Source organism: Apodemus sylvaticus, chromosome 5 (assembly GCF_947179515.1).
Source record: "Apodemus sylvaticus chromosome 5, mApoSyl1.1, whole genome shotgun sequence".
NCBI lineage: Eukaryota > Metazoa > Chordata > Mammalia > Rodentia > Muridae > Apodemus > Apodemus sylvaticus.
In genome coordinates this window covers 153,635,651-153,661,663 of record NC_067476.1, presented here as the reverse complement: position 1 = coordinate 153,661,663, position 26,013 = coordinate 153,635,651, and the positions used below count along the sequence as shown (strand labels likewise).

The 26,013-nt window shown below is 51.4% G+C and overlaps 1 protein-coding gene across 2 annotated transcripts; it reads right to left on the bottom strand.

The window, feature by feature from the left end:
* Window positions 1–2,281: 2,281 nt before the first annotated feature.
* Window positions 2,282–23,325, bottom strand: Pard6b (par-6 family cell polarity regulator beta). 2 transcript variants are annotated; one of them, XM_052184365.1, is made up of 3 exons: window positions 22,886–23,325; window positions 16,534–16,756; window positions 2,282–5,001 (listed from the first exon to the last, which is right to left on the bottom strand). In XM_052184365.1, exons 1-3 carry the CDS (start codon window positions 22,949–22,951, stop codon window positions 4,172–4,174), a joined length of 1,119 nt encoding a protein of 372 aa, XP_052040325.1. In that variant the 5' UTR covers window positions 22,952–23,325; the 3' UTR covers window positions 2,282–4,171. The 2 variants fall into 2 exon arrangements, with proteins under 2 accessions (XP_052040325.1, XP_052040326.1); XM_052184366.1 differs by having other exon boundaries at window positions 22,928–23,325.
* Window positions 23,326–26,013: the final 2,688 nt, after the last annotated feature.

The following is a 26,013-nucleotide window of genomic DNA, read 5'->3' as shown; positions in this document are numbered from 1 at the left end:
CAATTGGAATTTGTGCCTGGGGGAGCGCTGGAGAGATGACTCAGCAGTTAAGAGCACTGACTGCTCTTCCAGAGGTCCTGAGTTCAAATCCCAGCAACCATATGGTGGCTCACAACCATCTGTAATGGGATCTGACAACCTCTTCTGGTGTGTCTGAAGACAGCTACAGTGTACTCATACACATAAAATAAATAAATTAAAAAAATTTTTTTTGCTGTGTGTGGTGGCGCACACCTTTAATTCCAGCACAGACAGAGCAAGTTCCAGGTTAGCCAAGGTGACACAGGAAAACCAACCAACCAAGAAAGAGCACTTACACTTGTGGTGAGAGGACAACTCGAAGGAGTTGGCTCTCTCCATTATGTGGGTTCTGGGGACCAAACCCAGGTTGTTAAGATTTGGCAGCAAGCCCCTCTCTCCTCACTGAACCATCTTGCTGGCCCTCCATTTAATTTTTCTGAGACATGGTCTCCTACTGAATCAGGAACTGATCCCATTAAAGTTAGGGGTCAGCCGGTCCCAGCCCCGGCTGTACAGCTCTGGCTCTAACAAGCCACACCTCAGGGCCCCCTTCCCTTCTTCTGTTACTGGAGGCCAAAGCTATATGCTCACACATATTAGGCTAACTTTCCACCAGCCATCCCAGCCCCGTTTACTTCCGCCATGGAACAGAAGTTGTTCGGCCTGGCTTTGAACTCGTGGCTCAGCCTCCCCAGCAGCTGGAATGACAAGCTTGTGTTACCAGGTCTGGCAAACATAACTGTTTTAAGTCAGTAACACAGTGGTGGAAGTCCTCTCCTGGGTGAACTGTCTACATTTTCTTTTCTTTTCTGAGGCAGGGTCTCTCTGCCTGTTTCTCGGCAAGCCTCAGCTGTTTAGTTCCATAGGCCAGGAGATCTCACTGCTCCAACCTACCTGGAGCTTCCTGGTCCAGGCCCAGGCCCACTGCACTTCTCACACTTGGGTCAGAGGAAACAATCACCAAGTGTAGAATCGCGCCCACACAGCCTCCAGCAGGATGGCTTGGTCCTAAAAGTGCTTGCTGTTTAGACTGTGGATCCCCAGAACCCAGGAGGGGTGGAGGAGACAGTTCCTTTGGCCTCCAAGTACTGGCTGTGGTCCACCCACCTGGACACACAAAAGAAAGGATGCATATACCTGGGGCCAGACCCCAAGTCAGAACAATGCCAAGTTCAAGGTTAACCTGAGCTACACAGTGGGCTCTCAAAAACAACAACAACAAAGGAAACAAAAAAACAAATAAAAAACCAAGAGGCAGTGTGTGGTGTGTGGTGGCAAGGGACTTTAATCCCAGCACTCAGAAGCAGAGGCAGGCGGCAGGCGAGTTCAAGGCTAGTCTGGTCACCTGTCAAGTTTCAAAACCAGAACACAAACATAAGACAAGGCCGGTGGCACAAGCCTGTAGTGTCAATACCTGGGAGTGGAGGCAGGAAAAGCAAGAGTTCAAGGGTAGCCTGAGGCTACAGAAGACTTTCTCAAAATAACTGCCCTCAGATCAAACAAACAAACAAACAAAAAAAACCCAACAAAATACAAAAACACCCCCCAAAACTGAAGTCAAATAACAACAATCCAAAAGAGAAAAGCAAGCCGCCCTTGACATCTGGGCATAGGGCTCTGAGAACCCAGTACACAGCAGGCGGGGCGGAGATATGAGTCTCAGGCTAACCTGGGCTACATGAGGAGACCCTCCCTGACACAGTGGGAGAGGCCCAAGTCCTACAAGTTGTCATCTGACCTCCACAAGTGAGCTGTGGCCCAACACCCACATATACACACAAATGCACTTGTGTTTGCACACACAAAATACTTTATCTCAATAACACATGTCCTCACTGAGTAGCCCTCACTGAGGCTGGCCCGGGACTCACAGAGATCTGACTGCCTCTGCCTCTGGAATGCTGGACATCAAAGGCATATCCCTGCACCTGGCCTAAAATTAAAAAATAAAACAAACCAACCAGGGAAAGGTCATGTGGCCTGGGTCTGCAATCCCAGTTCCGAGAGACCGGTGCCCTGAGTTGGAGTCCAGCCTGGACTATTCAATATACAAGAGTAAAACAGGCGTGGTATGTGGCTCAGGGTGGGGAATGTGGTGACTGAGGCCTGGGGCTCAGCACTTAACCCTAGAAAGGGGTCAAGGGATCCTTGGTGACTCAGTTTCACTCTCTATGCAGTAACTAAGGATGCTTGGCAAATATCCTAATGTCCTCTGTTCATATAATATCAAACAAAAAAGTAGCCTTTATACAAGTCCGTTTTTATTTGTAAAAAATAATATGTAACTAAAGCTAACTTGATTTTTAAAATCAAAGTTCATTTAGTGATAATGTACATTTTATAATAAAATTGTAGTAAAATACTGACATTTAATAGTTTAAACAAAGTATCATTCATGTAAAAATCATGTTATAGCATGTAAAATTTAATTAGAAAGTTCATGGTTCACAACAGCCCAGCATCTGGTTGACAAGGTTGACTTAGGACAGAAGAGGATTCACAGTGAGGCTCGACGTTTGGGACAATAGCACTGCACGCTAACCTGCTGACGCTGGGTTCTAAGATGCCTCGCGTGAATGGAGCGACGGACTGGACAGGGCGGGACCCCACAGCCTCACAGCAGGTCTACTGACCGACCACTCGCTTCATCCGTCCGACCTCATTGCTAACACGATTGTCCTTTAAATTAAAATCAGTGTCAGCCCTGATCTCCATTTCCAGATAGAAGAGAAATCTGTTTTACAGTTAAAATTTGTACAAAAGTCAAGCCCTGAAGTTTTTCTTCCCCAAGATAAAAGTTCTATGTTAAAACTCTGTTAAAAAAAGAAAGAGAGAGAGAGAGAAGAGAGGTAGTGTGTGAAATATCCTTACTTACAACATTGATCCCACGCACCCCTAATTCACATGTACACTGAGCCTTCTGTGCCTACGGCTCCTCCCCGAGAGCCATACCGTGGGGCGCAGTGTCAGAGGGGGAACCGTGTTAGCAAGCCGTGCCGTGTGGGAGGAGGGACTCCGTGAATGCCACGGTCGTCGTCGTGGGGTCACTGCGCCCAGCCTCAGCCAGGCGCTTGCAGAGTCCTGTGCCCTTCATCGGATCAAGACTTCATTTCTGCCGGCTCTTACTAAGGGGAGAAAAGTCCTTCAACGCGGAGTCAGTACACAGCTGAGGCGCCCACACTCGGCCACCGTAAGGTTTAGAAATAAATAAGTGTCCACCTCGGGGCCTCCGGGTGGTCGGAGCCACACATGTGGGTCTCGCCGACCACATGTGACAGGAGGGGACCAGGTAAGGGAAGACGACTGCAGTTACCTCGTCCTGAATGGACACACAGGACAGAATAAGAATAAATAGACTCGAAGACTCACCACCCCTGTGAGTGGTGGACTTGACACGAGTTTCCCCCAATGCAGGCAGCACCCTAGAATCCCCAGAAGAAAACTCTGTTTTTAGAATTAAAAAAAAAGTGCACATTTGCATTGTGTGTAAGTCTCTCAACCTGGGGGCCTTTTTATCCAATGATCCACACTGTCTGATACACTGAAAGAGTGTGGGAGCCAACTAACTGTGCTGTGCTGCATCTCTCTCTCTCTCACACACACACACACACACACACTGAGATAATCTTCAGTGGACTGGGATGAAGAACTGCGGCACCCTGCAGCTGTACAGCCCCAGGGTGGGGACACCAGGGGCTGCTCTGGGGCTGGGGAGCGTCACCCCTAAACATGGCCAGCTAAAGTCTTAGAAAACAGGAAGACAACAAAACCTGCGCATGAAAAAATAATGCGTCGTCACAGTTAACAGAGGAACACTTTAAAGTCAGCAAACATCAGCGCTGGAATCTAAGAACCAAGGTTCCCAGTGTCTAACAGACATCAGACTCACAGAGGGCAAGGGGTGGGCTGTGCGGGCAGGGGACCAGGCACCTCAGCACTGCTCAGGCAGGTCTGTGTCAGAGAGGAGCATCTGCCCTGTGGCTAAGGCCTCAGGTCACAGTGGCCGCCACCCACCCACCCAGCCACACTTGCGGCCCAGAGAGGCCCAAGCGTCCGTCCGTCCATCCGTCCGTCCGTCCGTCCATCCATCCATCATGTGCCCACACTTCCAGTGCTCCTCATACCCTCACTCAGGAAACAACCTGGCTGCTCACAACGTTATGATGGTTCCGTCTTCCTCTAAGAGTTTCTGGTCCGGAGCCCTGCTGGCGGGCTCCGTGTCCGGGCTGCTGGACACGGGCACCAGGCTCGTGTCCTGGGGCGCGGAGAACCCGTTCTGTCCCGACTCAAAGCTGAGCTCGATCTGCGTCAGCGACTCCAGGCTCTGGGCGTCGGGGGTGGCCTTCGGGATCTGCTGTGGCTCCCCACTGTCTTCGATGATGATGTCGTCCTCATCGCTGTCCTGGTCCTCGGGCTCGAAGCTGGCCTCTGCCTGCTGGGGGTAGCCCAGGAGGCTGTTGTCGGTGGACTGGCTGGAGCTGCCCGAAGTCCGACTGTTGCGCACCACGTTGTTCCTCTGGTTGGCCGGCCGCACGGTGATGATGAGGTTGCGGCTGTTGGCTATCATCATGTCAGTCACCTGGTCCAGGCTCTTCCCCGACACCTCTATGCCATTCACTTCCAAGACCTCGTCGTTGACGGCCAGCAGACCGGTGCTCTGGGCCAGCCCGCCGGGGACGAGCCTGGAGATGAAGATCCCGGGGACCTTCTCTAAGCCGTGCGGGGTCACCCGGACGCTGGAGCCGTCCCGGATGTAGAAGCCCAGGGGCTTCTCCGTGCCGTACTTGTACAGCCGGACCCTGCGGTGCGTCTCCGGGAGGATGTCCACGTCGATGATGGAGGACACAGGCCGGAAGTCCTGCGGCATGCTGATGACGATGTGAGGCTTCTTCCTGTGGTTGTCGGGCCGCAGCACGTTGCTCAGCACGTTCTTCTTCCTGATGAGGGTGTCGGTGCCGAAGGCGCTGTAGTCGGCTTCCTCTGCATGGAGAGAGCAAATACGGGACGGTGACAGACCCGCCGAGAACCACACCTGCCCACAGCCGAGCCGCGGACGACAGCCAGGCAGTGCAAGCAGCACCTAGCAGCACCTCGCAGCACCTTGAGGTGAGCCTGAGTGTGAGCTGTGGCAGACCAGGAGCACTGCCCGGGAGACGGCCGTGCCCTACACGGACACTAGAGGGCCCTCTCACACACCTCAAATGTCGCTAGCTTTGAACACATTAGCTGGCCAGTGAAATTCTGATAGTCAGACCTGGCCCACACACCTGCCATCATCCCTGTGCTCAGGAGCCTAAGGCAGATGGTAGAAGGATTTCAAGTTCAAGGCCAACCTGAACTACATCCTGAAACCCAGTTTCAAAACCTAAAAACCAAAACACACTACTACACACAACAAACTAACCTGTGGTAGATCTCACAGGCCCAGAATTAATTCCTTCCTTCCTTCCTTCCTTCCTTAGGCGCAGTCTCACACTGCTGGGCCCACCTTGGTCTCCCAGGCGGCTGAGACACCTGGCCTGTGTGTGTGGATGCCACCACTTCTGCCTACAACTTCATCTCTTCTCATGTGACTTCCTGTCCCCAGGTTTTTACTTGGAACTTAAGGCAATCCACTTGCCTCAGCCTCTGAAGAGCTGGGATTACATGATGTACTTCCAATGTTCAGTTTACTAACTCATTTTAAGAAATCAAGCGTGGGCTTGCAAGATGGCTCAGGGGTAAAGGGGCTTGCCGCCATGGCCAATGACCGCAGTTTGGTTCCCAGGACTCACGTGATAGAATAAAGAATCAACTCGCAGAAGTCACTCGCTGACCTCTACACGCACACTGCTGGCACACATGTACACACATTTAGTGGCTCACAAGATCAGAGCAAGGACAGCCTCACCTACATATTGAGTTTAACACCAGCCTAAACTGCATGAAACTCCCTCAGAATTTAAAAAAAAAAAATTAAATATATTTACATGTATGGAAGTTTTGCCGGCCTGTGTGCATGCGCACCATAGGCGTGAGGGCTTGGTGCCATCAGAGATCAGAAATGGGCACTGGATCCCCTGGAGTCAGTTATACCAGCTGTAAGCCACTATGTGAGTGCTCAGGAGAGAACCTGGGTCCTCTGGAAGAGCAGCCAGTGCTCTTAACAGCTAAGTCACTTCTCCAGCCAGAATAATAATTATTTTACATCAGCTACTTAAAAATAAAATTTCTCGCTTGGGAGTGGTGGTGCACACCTTTAATCTCAGCACTTGGGAGGCTATACTAGGATTAGAATTATCCCAACCTGCCGGCTTAACACAGCTCCTTTAAAAGCATGTTTTTCTGCATTTAATTAGAACACTTCCACCTTGCATATTTATCCCATCCAACACAAGGACAGGGGAAGGGATACTCATTCCAAGGAACTCAGGAGAGAAAAATGGCTGGGGTGTGGCAGTGGAGGCCCTTGCCTTGAACTAGTGAGGCCCTGGTTCAGCTGAGCACCAGCAGCAGGGAGGGCGGGAGGGAGCGGGCAAACCTCACCGCATTGCATGGCACTCACTCGCAGCCCCCAGCCAGGACGCAGCAGCGCTCATGACAGTGTCTTGTCTCTCTCGCTTCTGCCCCACGTGCTCTGAACCTCTCCCTCCCCACCTTGGCATTGGCAGAGGCAGAGGCAGAGGTGTCGGATCTTTCATGTTTTCAGCCAGGTGCGATGTCGGTGCAGCGACAGACTGGGGTGCAGGGCGGGCGGCAAGGACTCTGGCAAACATGGCGCTCCTGCCCCACCTCAGTTGCAGTCTCTTAGTTCCTAGCAGACTTCCCTCCATGGCGGAGAGCCTTGTTTTCAGCAAGATTCCTTTGTTGTGTCAGGTGGCTCAGTGGCTAGGGTGCTGGCTGCCAGGTCCATGGCTGGAGTTTGAGCCCCGCCACCCATAAAGCAGAGCCAACGCCTTCAAGTCGGCCTCCGACCTCCACACGCCCACTGCATAAAGTGGGTGCGCACACACACACACATGCACCACGCATGTACACACGCACACACATGCACATACACATGTACGCACATATACACACATGCACACACATATACAAACATGCACACACACACACACACACACACACACACGCACAATAAACATAAAGAAATAGTGCTGATACCTAGTAAGTCGCACATGTGCTAACTCTGCACCTGCAGCTGGACTAACTCCTTGAGCCAGCAGAGTCTGTCACGTGCAGGAGACACAGCCCCAGACACCGCTGTCACAAAGTGAAGGCAGAAAACATCAGGGAGGAAGGGCTAGGGACAGGATGGGCAGCAGGAGGAGAGCTGAAGCCACCTCAGGCTGAGCTGGTGTGCAGTTCCAGAGGCTCCCACTGGACATTTGAGTTAGAGCCCAGGCTGGGCTGCACCAGGGACTTTTATCTCAGAGAAAAAAAAGCGAAAACCTAAACCAACCAACCAAGCACAACTCAAAATTCAAAAGTAAATGGGAAACAATCAATTAACAAAGACAAACTTCAGTAAACAGAGCACAGGGCTTGGGACACTGAAGCAGAATCAGGAGCCCAAGGCCACACATCCTCAGCTACACGGTGAGGCCAGCCAGCCAGGGAGACACAGACCCTATCTCCAAAAAACTAAACTTTTCCTGTGCTTCCCCATGCCCAGGGTAGCTAGCTGGAGATTCCCTTACAGATAGCCCAGGGCCCCAGAAACCCTGCTGCCCACTCAGCAGACCTGCCACATAGCCAGGAGTCTGCCCCACAGCCAGGGGCCTGCTCCACCCACAGCCGGAGGCCTGCCCCACAGCCAGGGGCACCCATCATAATCTTCAGATCCCAGCCCAGGGAATTAGGAATACAGAACCCGAGACAGGGGGAAGCCAGGCCTTTACTAGATCAGAGACTTCCAGGTTCCTCTTGGCACCTCGGGGTACGAGTGTGCGACTCCCCAGGCCTCGTAAGGAGCCCCAGGGATGCCCTGTCTTGCCATCCCTCCACTCATATCTTCTCACAAAGAGTCTGCGTTGTATTCCTTAGGCAGAACGTTGCTTTATAGTTTGGTTTGAGAAATAAATCCATTAAAGCAGAAAGAGCTGGCAAAAATCTCGATAAAAGCCCTTAGGATTAGTCTTACACTGAACTGTTTATTTCAGAACAACCAAGAGTGGAAGGCCTGTGTGATGTGCCCAGGGGAATTCCAGACCACAAGACAGAGAAGGCCACCAGGCTGCCTCCATGCCTGCTCATGGGAAACCCTACCGAGAAAACCCAAATCTGCATAATTTGGCTTGGCCTAAGACTTCCTCTGAATGCTCGCTCTAAATTCTCAGAAGCACTGCGCGGCACAAAGGCACCTCTGTTCTCCCACCCAGCTAATCAGTTTCCAGCCACTGGGAAAGAAACACGCTGGCAGCAGGCCAGGGTGCAGGGTGTGAGCATAGAGTGTAAAGGTGACCGGCCAGGAGGGCCCAGCTGGAGGCCAAGGTCACTCCCAGAGGCCATGGGAGTCCCAGAAACCTACAGCAGAGCTGACCAAGGCCATACAGGAACACACTATGGAGAACTCTGTCCCTCAGCCAACGACCTCTGCTCACTGCTGTTGACAATCCACCCAGAAGCTTCTGAACTTCTGAACAGCCACTGTCTGCCTCAGGACCAGGGTCCTAGCTTTCCTAACAGCACACTCATATGGGGGTGGGCCGGGGCCCATCGTGATGGGGAGCAGACAGAAGTAATGCCCACGGTGAAAGAAGCAACCCTGGTAAACAAAACCTCAGAACGGTACCAAGCATTCCCAGACAGGAAACCAGGTATAGTCCTCAGCAGGCGCAAGGGCTTGTCCCATTGCAAGTTCAGAGGAAGACAGGGTAGCTAGGCCTGGTGGCATGGGCTTGTAAGGACAACTAACTACACGGAGGCTGAGGCAGGAGGATTGGTTCCAGGTCAGGCTGGACATACTCACCTATAACTCAGCACTGGGGATAGATGTAAGAGGACCAGGAGTCAACTTGTTGCACAGCAAGGTTAAGGCTAGCTCCTGTCTTTAAAAAAATTAAGACAGGGCGGGGTTGGCAATGGTAGGATGCTGACAGCGGGCATGAAGCCCTAGGTTCACACAACACTCATACCTGAGGCATTGGGGGGTGAACACAAATGCCTTCGAGTTCAAAACTAGCTACACAGCAAGACGCTGTCTGGTTTTGCTGGGCATTCGGTGCCACCTCTACGACCAACCCTGGGCTACAGAGAGGAGTAAGAAATGTTTTTAAGAAAAGGTTACAAAACATCAGGCCTGTTCACCAGTCCCTTTCTAATGCACCACGATGAATCAAAAGCTATCCAGCAAGTTGGAAAGGATTAAATATTTAAACTTTAGCCAGAGTTCAAATGATGTGGACTCCTTTGCCTCCCCAGGGAAGAAGCAACTACACAGTACTTTTCAAACCATGCCTGGGACAACACGTCAGGAGCGAGGGGGGACCCAGAGGGGCTGGCAGGATTTCCCTGTGGTGTCTCCAGAGATGAACAGAAGCGGCTGGTCAAGGAGGGCAAGTAGAAAGGGGAAGAAGCTTCCAGATGCAGAGAGAGCTGTGGTAGGGGACAGGAGTCGGTGCAGGTCCGACAGAGGTAAGGATAGGCTGGGCCATATCGGAGGTGCGGACAGGGCTTCTGGGGAGGAAGTGCTGTTGGCTACAGATTTCAGCCCTGGGCTGTGAATCCAGACCTGGTAACCATATCTGCGTTTTCCAGAAAGCTCCCTGATGCAGCCCGGAGACTGGTCTCTGTAGGCACTGAGGAAGGTGACCAGCCTGGGGCAGAGGCAGCATGCGGAGCAGACATGGAAAACAACTCAGGCGTGCTACGGCTGTGACTGAGAACAGGTTGGCTCAGAGGTGGGATCAAGGCTTCTGTCAGCGGCAACTGGGATCATTCGTGAACCACAGGGCTGCAGTTTCCGGAACAAAGCCTTTTGTGGCAGTGTCTATACTTCTGTTTTTATTTAGAGGCTGGCCCTGAACTCACTTCTGACCAGGATCACAAGCTTGTACCAACCACTACTCTTGCCTCCTGTGAGAAGTAACTGCTGTGTATCCCTTGAACTGTATTAAAATTAAACCCTGGCTTAGTAAAATGTAACCTTAAATGTCATGTCCTGTGCCAGGTCAAGGTCTAAGAGCTGACTTTCTGCCAGTTACAGGTGTGTGAGTCACAGAGGCCATGTCCTGAAGGAGACCCAGTAGAGTGGAGGCCCTGCCAGCACTGCTCACATACCCTAGGACACCAACAATTTGTGTGACAGACCACCACCACAGTGAGAAGCCTGAGCACAGTTACGACTAGCTGTGTCCTAACATGTCCTGGGCCCCAGACTACGCAGATCTGTCTGGAAACACATCACCCTGACTCTACAGGAACAGTCTATGGCAATGACCTCGTGGGTTTAAGTTGTTTTGAGACAGAGTCTCACTATTCACTCTGGCTGTCCCAGAACTCAGAGATCCCCTGCCTCCACCTTCTGAGTGCTGGGATTAATGTGTGAGTAGTGCCACCATGACCAACACATTCATTGTATGTGACCATGTGTATGCATGCACGTGCGTGTGCCAGGGCATGAATGTGGAGGTCAGGGGACAACTTGTTAAGAGTCAGTTTTAGGAAGTACTAGTGCTGATGCTAAGTGCCCATGCTGCTGTCCCTGACCGGGGCAGGTTTTAAAGGCAATCTTCAGCATTTCTAACTTGTCTTGTGCACAGTCATGGGGCAGACGACAGTGGACAATGCTTGTCTCACCCTGGCCAGGCCACAGCAGGAGATACTCCAACCCTAGAAAGGAGCTGAAAACCCTCGGTGAAAATCATTGCTCAGATATCAGTTTTTTGTTTTGTTTTGACTCCCATGATAACAGTCCAAGAAACAGTATGGCATTTTTCCCCTAACAGAAAATTGCTCTAAAACAACTTTTCAAGTGTGCGAGTGAGAGAGTCGGTTGTCTGCGCTCAGCTGTGAGTGTCCATGCTCGAGCGCCAGCACTCGCCCACAGACACGTCATTCAGAAGCACATCAGACTCTAAAAGACCACCGTTTTTAAAATTTAATGGCTTTGGCTTAGTGTTTGAAAAAAAATCATGAGGGAATGAGGGCACAGCTCAGGGCATGGTATCTGCCTGGCACCATGAGGCTGTAGTTTCAAAACCAAGGCGCACCACAAAATAGAAAAGGCAAAACTAACAGTTAAAAATATAGACTGAGGCTTTGATTTAATTCCAGCACATAGGAAGTAGAGGTACGCATGTCTCTGAGTTCAAGGCCAGCCTGGTCTATGTAGCAAGTTAGCAAGTTCCAGGCCAGCCAGGGCTGCACAGTGAGACCCTCTCTCCAGACAAAAACAAGACAAGAACAAATCAGAAAGCCAAGTCAGACTGCTGAGGCTCTGCAGGCAGATGCATCTGGCCCTAACCAGGCTTTCTGCTGGCTTCTTCAGGGCTGCAGACAAAAAACAGCCCCCTGCCTGAGCCTCTGTTTGCTTTAAGAAAATGTTAATCCGAATTAGAATGGTCATGCATGCACTATCTCTGACTTTGATGCTAGGACCTGGTGGCCAACATCGTATAAACAAACCAGAGAGCCTAGGCCTGTGATTAGATCTGCAAAGAAAACTGGTCAAGAAGGGCCTAAGAGACCCTCTGGCAAAGGCAGGAGGCAGAGAGCAGGGAGTTTACAGGGCAGAAAGAGGCGCTTCCACGGGCGGGTGTGAAGAGTGGGTGTGCAGTGCTGGAAGGTCTGGCCGATCTGTTCACACCAGGACTCTCTTAGCTGAGTGAAAGAAAGAGTCAAGCAACAACTGATGGGATAAGCTCTTTCTAATTCTCACTGGACATAACATATCCCAGATACGCATGCATGTCACAGGCACGCACACACCGTGTCAGTGCGTACCATGGAGCATGTGATGTGGAGGCCAGAAGACAATTTAAGAGAGCTGGTTTCCTGCTCCCACCACGTTGGGCCCTGGGGATCACACTGAGGTCCCCAGTCTTGGTGCTAAGTTCTGTGACTCACTGATCACTCACTAGCTCTCAGTATGCACTTGAGGGTGACCTGGAACTCTGTAGTCCAGGGTACCCACCACCTAACTCTCCATCTTCCTCCCTCCAGCTCCTGAGTGTTATCATTACAAGACACACACACACACACACACACACACACACACACACCACACACATAATACTTCTTCTTCTTTTTTTTTGGATTTGGTTTTTTTCGAGACAGGGTTTCTCTGTGTAGCCCTGGCTGTCCTGGAACTCACTCTGTAAACCAGGCTGGCCTTGAACTTAGAAATCCGCCTGCCTCTGCCTCCCAGCGTGCTGGGACTACAGGCGTGCGCCGCCACCACCACCCGGCTACACATACTACTTATATTACATTTATTCATGCGTGTGCACACACATGCCATGACACACATTAGGAGGTACGAGGAAACTTCAGAAATCAATTCTTTCCTTCCATCTTGTGTATCCTGGGGATAGAAGAACTTAGGCTGCCAGGCTTGGTGGCAAGAGCCCTTCATCTGCTGAGCCATATCTCCAGCCACAACGTTTTCTCTTTAAATGCTAAAACTCTGCCAGGGTGCTGGTGCAAGCCCTTAATCTCAGCACCTGGGAGCCGACGCCATGGCATATCAGCCCCTTCCCCTCACAAAACAAACAAATGTAGAAAATGTATACACTAACACATACATAACCGTCAATAACACCAGATCTCTGAGTTTGAGGCCAGCCTGGTTTACAGTGAGTTCTAGGACAGCCAGGGCTACATAATGAGATCCTAGTTTAAAAATAATAATAGGCCGGGCAGTGGTGGCGCATGCCTGTAATCCCAGCACTCCGGGAGGCAGAGGCAGGCTGATTTCTGAGTTCGAGGCCAGCCTGGTCTAGAGTGAGTCCCAGGACAGCCAGCGCTACACAGAGAAACCTTGTCTCAAAAAAAAAAAAAAAAAAAAAAAAAAACCAAACCAAACCAAAATTCTGTATTTGGTTGGTGGAGGGGCTTGTGGGTAATGGCACACAGTGGAGGTGAGAAGGCTTGGCTCTCTTTCTACCTGAGGGTTCCAGGGATGGACTCAGGCCATCACGCTCGGTGCTTGCCACTGAGCCATCTCACTGGCTCCCTACGTGGAATTCTAAGCACTGATCATTTTACTGGACCTTCTACTTTTATCACACAGAGAACCTCTGTCCATACAGTAACGAGCTTCTCACCCTGATGTCTACACAACGGCCTGTGGTGGCACTGGCCTGTATCTTAGGACTCAGAAGGCTGGAGTAAGACCAGGCCACGTTTGAAGGAATTTTGGGCTACAGCATGAGATACAAAATGAGTTTCAAGAGCTGGAGAGATGGCTCAGCCGTTAAAGGCTAGGCTCACAACAAAATGAGTTTCAAAACAAAAAGCAAACGAAAAAGAGACAAAACCCAGTGAACACCTGTAACACTGACATGAAATTTAGGTAACACCGGCAGCAAGACCGTGAGAGCCGACAGGGAGGACCCCAACACTGTAGGGGTGGCAGCTTAAGAAGCTTCTCTCAGCCAACATCGTGGTTCATGTGCAATCCCTGAACTTGTGAAGGTGGGGCAGGAGAAACGTAAACTTCAGGCCAGTCTGGGCCGCAGGTAATACCCTGTCTCAAGGACACGAAACAAGGCCAGGGGACTTAGTTCAACTGGTGACAGTATTTACTGCCAAGCCTGCTTCTCTGTGTCTGTGTCTTCCCTGTGTCTCTGCGTCCATTACCAGAACGCACCCGGTGTAAGGAATTAATTCACGTGCTGTCCTTTTGCCTCTCTAAGTGTGTCACGGCGTGCATGTCCTTCCGCCCTCAAAAGCAAATACATTTAAAATACTTAAACACACATAACTGTTAATAAGGAAGGATCATTTCCATCAAATGTCTCTCCTCCTCTCCCAGCCCATGAGTCATGCTCCACCAGTCCCCAGTGGACCTGCTCCCCAGTTCTCCCCAGTCCCCAGTGGACCTGCTCCCCGTTCTCCCCAGTCCCCAGTGGACCTGCTCTCCAGTTCTCCCCAGTCCCCAGTGGACCTGCTCCCCAGTTCTCCCCAGTCCCCAGGTGGACCTGCTCCCCAGTTCTCCCCAGTCCCCAGTGGACCTGCTCCCCAGTTCTCCCCAGTCCCCAGTGGACCTGCTCTCCAGTTCTCCCCAGTCCCCAGTGGACATGCTCTCCAGTTCTCCCCAGTCCCCAGTGGACCTGCTCTCCAATTCTCCCCAGTCCCCAGTGGACCTGCTCTCCAGTTCTCCCCAGTCCCCAGTGGACCTGCTCTCCAGTTCTCCCTAGTCCCCAGTGGACCTGCTCTCCAGTTCTCCCCAGTCCCCAGTGGACCTGCTCTCCAGTTCTCTCCAGTTCTCCCCAGTCCCCAGTGGACCTGCTCTCCAGTTCTCCCCAGTCCCCAGTGGACCTGCTCTCCAGTTCTCCCCAGTCCCCGGGTGTGACCTGTTCTACAGTTCTGCTGTTCTTCCAGTTTTTATGTTGTTTTGTTGTCTTTTTGAAATAGGAGCCCAGGCTAGCCCGGAATTCACAGTACTCTGCCTGCCTTGGGATCTTGGGCTGAGATTACAGACTGAGTCACTGAGTACAGCTGTCATGTTCCTGGTGCCCACATCCCTAGAGTCCCACCCTCAACCCCAGACTACCATCTCTAATCCAAGGGGTGGTCAATTCCAAAGACCACTGAGATAATCTATTAGCCTAGGATCAAGTTTGTCATTCCCCAGCAATCCCAGCCCTCTGCTGGATTCGGATATGATGGTTACAGTGCTCAAAGCCCCAGCTGTGCTCTGCTGTGCCCTCGCCTGCCTGTCTCCTCTCTGCCGCCTGTATTGGCTCTCCACACACTGATTCTTGCGAGAATCATAACTCCTCTGCCACAGTGTATGAGACTGCTGTGCGTCGACCCTATGCACCCTTGTGACCATTAGCACTAACTCGATCAGAACAGGATGCAGCCCATCAGCAGATGAGACTGCCAGACTTCAGCTTCTCCAAACCCAGAAAAAGGAAGAAGCCAGCGTCCGGTACTCAGGGCCCTGGGAGTGGCTAATGCCCACCTTCCTTCCCTTCAGGCCGCTACAACAAGGTCCTCATCACACTCAAGCCAAAATGGGCTTTTCAGACCTTCCCTTTACCAAACAGAAGGGATTGAATAACCAACAGGACAGGGCCGTCTCTCCCTCCACCTACAGTCTCTCTGCGGCTCCGACTGTGTCACACCCAGGGCAGGGGCAGTCTTAGGTTTTAGGACTTAGACACTTTCTGAGAGACAATGTTTACAGCCCCCAGAGTCGCCCTCCCCTTCTCATTTCCTAGCTAGCTTTATATTTAGACTACTTTTGTGAATAAAAAAAAATATTCTAGGGCTGAAGAAATGGTTCAGCGGTTAAGAGTACTGGCTGCTCTTCCAAAGGTCCTGAGTTCAATTCCCAGCAGCCACATGGTATCTCACGACCATCTGTCACAGGATCCGATGCCCTCTTCTGGTGTGTCTGAAGACAGCTACAGTGTGCTCACATACATAAAATAAATAAATATTAAAAAACAAAAACAAAAAAAAACCCAAACATCTAAAATGGAAAAGAAACAAGATTCTGCTGAGAACCGCTCAGAGCTGGTCCTGCCCTCCATGAGGGAGAGTGAGTGGCCTGCTTCATTTGCTCTGAGGTGCGAGGCTGCCAAACTCACTCATTCCCATCAGCCCAACAATGAACACTTTCTTTCTTCTTTTTTTAAAGATTTGTTTGTTTGTTTAATGTATTCAGACACACCAGCAGAGGGTATCAGACCCCGTTGCAGATGGTTGTGAGCATGTGGTTGCTGGGATTTGAACTCAGGATGTCTGGAAGAGCAGTTGGTGCTCCTTACCACAGAACCATCTCTCCAGCCCCAATGGGGCCTTTTTAATTTCCTAATTTTGACTTTTGAAACAGTTGAAGAAGAGGCAGCGGCAATATGGCTCAGTGGTTGAGAGCACCGGCTTGTTCTTTCAGAGCGCACAAACTTCCATTCCGAGCACCCACGGGGCAGCTCACGAATGCCTGCAACGCCAGTTCCAGGGGATCTGACATCTCTGGCTTCTGAGCATACCTGTACACATGTGTGCAGAACCAAACACTCACTCACACTCACTCTGACACACACACACACACACACTTTAAAAATAAAACTCTCAGAAGGAAAGCCAGCGGCAAGCGGTCCTGCAGCTGGGAGTGCCCGCCGCCTAGCTTCCTGCGAGCCGCTCTCTAAAATCCACAAGACTGACTGTCTCTTCCATCGTGGTTAAAACCACAGACCTTTCTCCAATACACTCAGAAAGCTTGGACATTAATGAAGCCAGGACAGGATGCTTTAGCTTCTTGTGCTATCTGGTGGAAGCCTTACACGACAGGCAGGCGCACTGTATCACAGCAAGCCCCACAACCCCCAAAGTGCATGCTCCCACAAAGGCACTCACCCTTCTTCTGTATAAAAATCCTGAGCAGTGGATTGGCGGTGGAAACCGCCTTGTGGTAGTTGTCGTCATTGTTTATGGGCAGCAGGTCCCCGTGGATGTCTGCGTAGCCCACCAGCACGTCGACATTGGGGATCTTGTGAACGTGTTGCAGCAGTCCATAAAACTCCTCAAATTTTCCAGGCTTGGATCTTTCCAGTGAAAACCGGCGAAACTCAGCTCCAAACTATGAATATAACAAACACATCAGAAGGTGGAAAGTTAGCCGGATGGTGGTGGCGCATGCCTGTAGTCCCAGCACTTGGGAGGCAGAGGCAGGCAGATTTCTGAGTTCGAGGCCAGCCTAGTCTACAGAGTGAGTTCCAGGACAGCCAGGGCTACACAGAGAAACCCTGTCTCGAAAAAAACAAATCCAAAATAAAAAAAAAAAAGAAGAAGAAGACGAAGAAGAAAAGAAAAGAAAAAAGAAAAAAGAAAAGAAAAGAAAAGAAAAGAAAAGAAAAGAAAAGAAAAGAAAAGAAAAGAAAAGAAAAGAAAAGAAAAGAAAAAGAAGGTGGAAAGTTAGCCAGCCGTGGTGGCGCATGACGCACGCCTTTAGTCCCACTTGGGAGGCAGAGGCAAGAGGATCTCTGTGAATCTGAGGCCACAGAAAGCCCTGTGAACCTCACTGACAGGAGCGGAAGGGGAAGAAGGTCCAGAGCCATTGCTACAATCCCCCCATGCCCGGGTCTCACAGGACCGCCTCTGCATATCCGTTCAGCTCCAGGCCAGTCTGACACCAGAGGCATTCGCAGGCCTAACTTCCTATCACTGCGGTAACACCCCCATAAAATGAATTATCTCTTCCTGGGCTGTAAGAGTCACATCTAAGTGTATCAAGAGGACTTTGAGCTTCTTGTCATGAAATGAGTGATGTCACCATGCGAGGAATATGCTTAAAGACAGGAGAGAAGGGTCTTGCCCCAAGTTCCTGAGGGGGGGGCGGGGGCGGGGAAGAGCTTACTCACACTCCAGCTTTAAATCCTGTCTGCTCTGGTTAAGGAGTACGGTGGTGTTCTGGGACCAGGAGGCTGGCCTGCTTCAAAAGCCCAGCAATTAGTGGGTGAGGAGAAAAACGGCCTCGGGAGGCAGGAGATCACAGGAAGGGCGGGCGGGCAGGAGGCACCTGTCATTCCCATCTATCTTCCAGGTCCCTCAAGGCCACACGTTAGACTCCCAGTGGGACTGGAGTGGCGCACTCAAACAGGGACCCTAAGAAAGGTTCATCTGCCTTCTTTAAACTGTCCCCCCCCACTCCCCTCACTCCCACCCCCCCCCGCCCCGGGTCACTGGGTATACAGCATATTAAATGCTCAGTTAGATGCCAGGGGCTGGGCTGATGGCTCAGAAGGCCAGAGTGGGTACTGCTCTTGCAGGGAGCTGGTTCAGTTCTCGCACCCACAAGGTGGCTCACAAACACTCCAGGCCCAGGATCTGATGCTCTCTACTGACCTCCAAGGGCACCAAGCAGCACACATGGTACACATATGTACACGCAGGCAAAATAGTAATATACAGTAAACAGAGGAGGAAAAAGACGGGAGGGAGGGAGATTTGCTCATGGGGGGGGTGGAGGGTGGGGGTGGGGTGGGGTGGCGGGGTGGGGGTTGTTAAAATCCTATTGTTAACTTTTTTATTTGAGGCTAGAGATATAGCTTAGTGGTACAATATGAACTTCGAATTTGCAAGACTCTTGGTCCAGAACCACCAAAAGAGAGAGAGAGAAAGAGAGAGAGAGAGAGAGAGAGAGAGAGAGAGAGAGAGAGAGAACCAAACAGTGTAAATGTTTGCCAAACACATTTGACTGCCAGACCCGTTTTCTGTATAAATTCCAAGGATAGCCAGGAAACACGAATGTTCCACAGGAACAGCAGGTGCCAGGCAGAGAAAGGCCCTATCCCAACCCGGCGGTCACAACCAGCAGCAGCCCAGGGCGCCCAGCCACCCAGCCACCCAGCCTCCTCTCTCTTAAGGCTGACCCTCCTCTCACAAGCACTCTTCCCAGGGTTTGACGAGGTTTGATGTTAGAGCAAAATTCACTGGCCACTTCTAACTCTTAACAAATTCAAAGTTTCCAAAACACATACCTGAGACATAAACACTAACATTTGTCAGGAAAATCAGGTGACTCATATTTAAAGTTCTCAAAAAGTTAGTCACACCTACACACTTCAGAGTAAATAAAACCCAGGGAACACCCTCCATATCAGTCAGCCTTCAGATGTTATCAGAGGCCGCTTCTCCTCCACTTTCTGCAGGCTGGTCTCAGCACAGTCCACAGGGTGCAGGCTGACTCACCCCAGGCTATAACCCCCCCCCCACACACACACACACACTCTGACTGGGAATACACCTAATGACTTATTTAACCCTTTAGGTTTCCCTAAAGCTTCTGCATACACATTCTCTGTTAATGCCTTCTTCTCTGGCGTAAATATCTAGATATTAACAGTAGATTGGGCCCCACCCCCCAGTGCTGGCAAAAGGTGAGGTGGGACTGGGTTACTTCTGGCAGCAAAGTATGATAATAAGAATTTTTTAAGGCAAGAAGAAAAATCAGATAGAGTTCAAACGATCCCAGGCAACAATTATCCACCATGTGATTTTTCTGGCTTGGAATCCAGATGTACAATGGACTTGCTCCGGCATCTGGAGAACGTAATTTTTTTGGAGGGAAGGGGAAAGGACCCTGGTCCTCGGGAAGAGCAGTCTGTGCTCTCACCCAGACAGGCATCTCTCCATCCCTAATCTGTGTCTATGTGGTAGGCTCTCCCGTGGAGGTGTGCGGTACTGTTAACACTGCATTTGCTCATGAGTAGCAATTAGGAAGTGGTATGTCTCAAGACTACTCTGAGGCTGTTCGGCAGGTGTCTTGGCTGTGGTGGAGATGCAACCAGGCCTAGGTATGCTGGTCAAGCTCCGCTGTAGCAGCTATAGCCCCTGCCCTTGAGACCAAGGTTACCTAAGGACATCAAAATGATTACAGAGAACTTTCTGGAGAAACAATCAGGAAGATAAATCAGTTACCAAAGAAATCACCCAGCTGCTGGTATCACACTTCTGACTAGACCCTTATTTACAGTCCCCATTATTCTTACTATCTCTACCCTGTCTCCCTTCCCCAGCAAAGATAATAAGGTTGACACTATTGTTTCTTTTTTTTTTTTTTCTTTTTCTCATTTTTGCAAGATGGACAGGGTTTTCTCTGTGTAGTCCTGGCAGACCTGGAACTCTCTCTCTGTAGACAAGGTTGGCCTGGAACTCAGAAATCCTCCTGCCTCTGCATCCACATGCTGGGGTTAAGGGCGTGTGCTGTCCATGGCTGACACTACTGTGGTTGTGAAGGAGATCCTGCCCATGACCCGCACACTATCCAGTTCTGGTCAGGATCGCCTACCTGTACATTACAGAACGGATACGGACCAGCAGATGGTTCAGTGGGTAAAGGTGCTTGCTGTCAAGTCTCACAACCCGAGCCCAATACCCAGGACCCAAATGGTGGTGAGAGCCAACTTCCCAAAGTTGTCCTCTGACCTCTACACCCACACTGCGATACCTGTGAATCCCCATACACTCACGCACACCAGGTGAATGATCAGAATATAATGAGAATTTAAATGCATTTTTACCATTCACATAGCATAAAATGAGAGTATATTGACAAACCTGAGCAACACATGACTTTACTCTCCCAGCAGAGGCAGTCAGATCTCTGTGAGTTCAAGACCAGCCTGGTCTACATATTCAGTTCTAGAACAGCTAGGGCTATGTAGAGAGACCCTGTCTTAAAAACAACAACAACCACAACCACAACAAAAGAACATGTACTGCTCTTCCAGAGAACCCAAGTTGAGTCCCCAGACAAGCACAGGGAACCGTCATTCCATTGAGCCGACACCCTCTTCTGGACTCTGTAGGTACCTGCACTCAGGCACACGCATACATAGGACAGTCAGGGCTACACAGAAAAAACCTCAAAACCCCACAAAGCAGGGTCCACCTCCTCTGGCCTATACCGTCTGCCATCTGTTAACAGACGGGCCAGCATGACAGCCTTTCCGAGTATATCTTCTGACCACCCTGCTTCTGCTGAAGGGAGGGCGCACCCTAGGAGTATTATGGTATGGCAGCTGAAATAGACACCACACACTTTGGACAGAACTATGTAAAATATTCAAAAATCAGTAGATGGGAGAGGAAAACAAAAAGCTTGAAATTCCAGTTCCCAAGAGCTCGGTTTCCTTCCACCAGAGACCCACTCCTATCTGACTCGCTGGCACACCACCTAGGATCTCTACTCTTTTTTTTTAAATGATAAAAACAATTTAAAGACTCACTACCAAGATTGGGACCATACAACTGAGTGTTAGCATTATGCAACATCACAAGTGGTTTTCTCTCCTCATCTCAAGCCCCACAAGCCAAACTACAAAGAGATGCCAGGAGAAAACTTGCGTGCTGACAGCGACAAATGGCTAGAGAAAAAGATGGACATTTCTGGAGTCAGTCATCCCCTATACTAACAAGTCACTTTATTTGCTGTTGTGCAGAGCCCAGCCAGGAAGGGTGTGTTCCTTAAACCATCATACAGTTTTATTCTAGAACAATTAGGTGTACACTTGTGTTTCTGTCTCTGTATGTCTTGTGTAGGTGCCCTGGGAAGCCAGAACATCAGATCTTCTGGAGCTAGAGAGAAGGTGCAGTGGTTAAATGCAAGTGCTGCTTGTCCAGAGGTTCTGGGTGTGGGTCCTGGCACCCACAAGGTGGCTCACTACTTTAACTCCAGATCCAGGGGACCCGACTCCCTCTAGTATTCTGGCCTCCTGGAGCCCCAGGCATACAGGTGGCATGCAGACATACACGAAACACTTAAACACACAAAATAGTACATTTAAAGAAAGTTACAGGTACGTGCTGCTTGACAGGGATGTTGAGAACTGAGCTTGGGTTGCCTGCGAGAGCAGTGCACTCTCAAAAATATGCAGTGCCATTTCTCCAACCCCAACAGTCCTGTTATTATTAAACAGATCTGTATTTCAATCTAGTACCTATTCTGAAATATAAATTCCTCCTGCCCCCTCCATTAAGACAGGGTCTGGAACTCCCTAGTTCCAGCATCAATAGTTAAAAGAGGTTACAAAAAACAAACGACAAAAAAAGCCAAAAAACAAAAAAGAAAGAAAGAAAGAAAACAAACAAAAAACCAAACCATTAAAAGCAAATGTAGATTTGTGATTCTTAGTTACAGAACTTTGCTCTCAAGCCCAGAAGCCACACAAAGGCTCCTGGTAGCTTTCTTCACTCACCCATTCTCTGGACCGACATTTCCCCAAGAGTCCCTTAACCACCACGTTTCTTATTTCTACAGTGGGTGTTCAATACACCGCTCCTTCTATATGTCTCACCACAATTTTGTCCTAAATTCTCACGGTCAGCAATGCCCTCTAACTACTGTTTTACTAGTTGCTCAGTAAAAAGCCATCGGCAAGACCTGGTCCTAGAGCAGAGCTAGGGGGAAGTCACACCCTATAAGAGCAGGTCTTCTTGTCATCTCAGAACTCTCGAGAGAACCAGGCTATATAATCTTGCTCCTCCTGCCCTTTCAGAGTCAGGGGAGGCTTGCCGACATGTTCTGGTGGCTACAGATCACCTTCAAAATCCATCTGAAAAGCCCGTTTTTGGAAGAAGGCATTCTCCTGCTAATTCCCACGGGCTACTCTGCTCACCCGGCCTTGGGACTGAGGAATTCCACGGACACAGAAGACTGGCAGACCCGCCAAGGGGGAAAGCATTCCGAATGAAGAGTCGGGAATGAAGAGTAGCAGCGTCTCAAATTGTCAAGCGCAGCACCGGAGTAAGGCGATAGTGCTAATTTCATAGATTAGACGCATACCAAAGTTTGAGCTGGAAAAAGCTCTCCTCCATTCGATGTAGCCCCGAACCCCAAGAAAAGGTTATACGAGAAGATAACAAAGGTGCTCCGAGAGACTCTGACTCGTGCCCGAGGTGAAGGGATCCCCAAAGCTATCCCATCACCTTGCCACCTTGCACTGGAGCGGTCCCCATCCCACCCTTAAAACAAGGCGGGAATGCGAAGGCTACAAAACAGGGGCCGGGCGGCGGAGCAGACGCAATCGCTTCCCGTCGCCGCGCTCCAAGTTTCTCTCCTACGTGCTTCGGCCAGCAGATCGCCCTCCGCCCGTGTTCCCACAGGGGCAGCCGAGGTCCACCATCCCGCCACCCTGCGTCCTCACCGGGCAGCCCGCGTCCACCATCCCACCAGCCCTCGCCCCCGTCGCCCCGCCCGGCCGCGCACCTTGCTCTTCACCTCCATGGTGCCCAGGCAGCCGCTGCTCACCCCGTGCCGGTGGCCGCGGTTCATGCTGAGTGTCCGGCCGGCGGCGGCCGGCCCTCGGGAGCGCGGGCAGCGGGGCCGCGGAGCGCGGGCTCGGGACTCGAAGCGCCGCACCGCGCCTCGTCACCGCACCTGCTGAGGTCCGCGCAGCGCTGGGCCGGCTGCTCCGCGGCGGCCTGAGGGTCGGACTGCCAGTGCAGCAGGCGGGGACACGAGTCCCTCCCAGCGAGGCTCGGGGGCGGCGGCGGCCGCGGTGAGGAGAGGGCGGAGCACAATCAATCCCACTGCGTCCGCAGCCGCTCTTCTCCGCTGCCTCCCTGCGGGCACGCGCGCGGCCCGGTGCTCGTGCACCGAGCAGGGCCGCAGCCGCGGCACGTGCGCGCGCTCACCTGCAGCCTCGGCAGCGGCTCGCGCTCCGCCCACATCCAATAGGAAGCGCGCACCTGCGCCCGCGGCGACAGCCAATCGGCACGCAGCCTGCAGGGCTCGCGCGGCCCGTAGGCGGGCCTCGTGGTTGGAAAGCCACGCCCACAACCTCGCGATTGGTCCTGCGTTGCGAGGGAGGGGCGGGATCACCTGAAGCTCTGGGGCCTTTCTGGATTAAGCTGAGGAGCAGCAGGACGCATGCGCAGGCTGTAGAGTTTCCGCCCGGAGAAGGCAATAGGGAAGGCCGGCCGGAAGAGCGAGCACACCTGGACCGCAGTTCAGAAGGGGGGTGTGTTTTGCGCATGCGCGTGAGCGGTTTCGCCTGCTGGGTCGGGTCGGGAGCACCCGTATCTTTAACGTGCCCTAGTCACCGGCTTGGAATGTGTGTACAGCCGTTCCCTTGCCGTGATGATGTGGGGTGGCTGGGCTTCCGGGGCTCCTCTTCGACCTGGGCCCCCGTGCTGCGACTTCTAGGCGGCCCCCTGAAACTCTTGTCGAAAGATGCAAGTTTTCCCGCCTCTGCGGCAGTAACTAGGGGGAGAGGCTGGTTGGAGGGGGCTCTCGGCCCGATTTCATGCGAGGAAACTGCACTTTGTCCAGATCAACGCTTCACAGCCTGTAGGCTCCGACCCCCAGGACGACCCTTTCTCAGGGACACCTAAGACCATTGGAAAACACAGAGATTTACGATAAACACAGCTATTAACAGTTAGCAAAATTAGTTAAGTAGCTAGGGAAACAGTTTTATAATTGGAGGTCATCACAACGCAAGGTCACAGCATCAGGAAGATTGAGAACCACTGCTCTAGATCTTCCCTATCCCGAGGGTGCCCTAGGTATCAGGAGAGGACCAGGGAGCTGAGGCCCACGATGGTCCCCACAGGCCCTCAAGTCGTCTCCGTGGAGTAATTTCTGGGCCGTTTGTTGTTTGTACCAACGCCAGCCTCTGGGTTGTGTTCTGTGACGGAACTGTGTCCCGGGGTAACACAACACCAATTCCTAATCTCTGAGTGCCTCACTCTGGGGCTGCTGCCTTTCTCTTGGTTTTGTTTACCCATTGGCCTTGCTGATACTGGGAGGAAATCGAGACCCTCAATGATCCCCCTACCCCACGGAGGGCTGAAGAAACTGATCAGGGGCCTTCACTCCTGTCCACCCTCTCTCTCCCCTTGTACTACAGAATCTAACATCTTTCTGCTGTGACAGGGCCCAGTTTTTCTATTTTCCTTTGTGCATGTGCACTTTAAACAGCGTTCCTCTATGTACAAAGAAAGCTACCCAATGGTGGGGATACCCCAGCTTGTTAGGTTGTTCATGTTGGGAGAACCAGTCTCCCGGCATGCTCTCATGTATGTATTTGGGGACAGAGGAGCCGAATCTGTGGCTGCTCCAGGCTTCACCCTATACCTGCAAAGATGAGAAGCCCCCTTCCCCTTGAACAAATCAGTTCACCAGATGTTGGTAGGTGTACTGGCTGGTTTTGTGTGTCAACTTGACACAGGCTGGAGTTATCACAGAGGAGCGTCAGGTGAGGAAATGCCTCCATGAGATCCAGCTGTGAGGCATTTTCTCAATTAGTGATCAAGTGGGGAGGACCCCTTGTGGGTGGTGCCATCCCTGGGCTGGTGGTCTTGGGTTCTATAAGAGAGCAGGCTGAGCAAGCCAGGGGAAGCAAGTCAGTAAGGAACATCCCTCCATGGCCTCTGCATCAGCTCCTGCTTCCTGACTTGCTTGAGCTTCAGTCCCGACTTCCTTTGGCGATGAACAGCAATGTGGAAGTGTAAGCCGGATTAACCCTTTCCTCCCCAACTTGTTTCTTGGTGGTGATGTTTGTGCAGGAATAGAAACCCTAAAATGGTAGGCAGACTTAAGGTTTCCCTGGTCATTTTGGAGGGAGAGAGACTGTCCCCAAGCTGAATAACAAGGCTGGCTTCCCGACCCATACGGTGTGGTAGAAAGAAGATGTGTGGTCTTGAGGGGCAGCCACAGGCCTGGAACCCTGCCTCACAGCACCAGCACAGCAGTTGCAGCTCTTTGAGTCCCAAAGACCCCTTTAACTAGGGAACCTCCAAGTCTATGAATGCCTATGAGTATTTATTGTATTGGAACTAAAACAGAAACCCGATTAAAACAATACACAATACGTATTCCAAGCAGTTAAAGATGATGTCATCATTTGTCATGTCTCTTGTGGAAAACTCCGTCATTTGCTCCTGAGACAAGGAAGGAGAGAAGCAACACCTTCATGAGAAAAATATGACTTTGGAAACTCCCCTAGCGAGATTTCCAGGTGCCAGTGGACCCGTGGGCCACTCTTAAAACTGATGTGCCTGAGAGCATAGGACCTCTAATCTCAGCTCTCTCCTGCCTCTGCCCTGAGCAGGTCACACCTTGAGAACTGTGGACCCGTGGCCCCAAGTCTGTGCGGATGACGGCTGGGTGGCTGCTGTAACTGTTATCGAGACTCCTTTATCAGCTGCTTTGAGGAGGAAGCTCACGGGTGCCAATGCACCTGCGTGGGCCCTGCATTCCTGGAGCTGCCGTCACATCCGCCCTCCCCTCCCCCCGGGTGTGGCATCCCTCACTACCCGAACTTTCCTTTCTCGAAGGGAGGGCCAGGTCAGAGCTTCCTGGATTTCTCGGGCAGATCTGCTGCGAGCCAG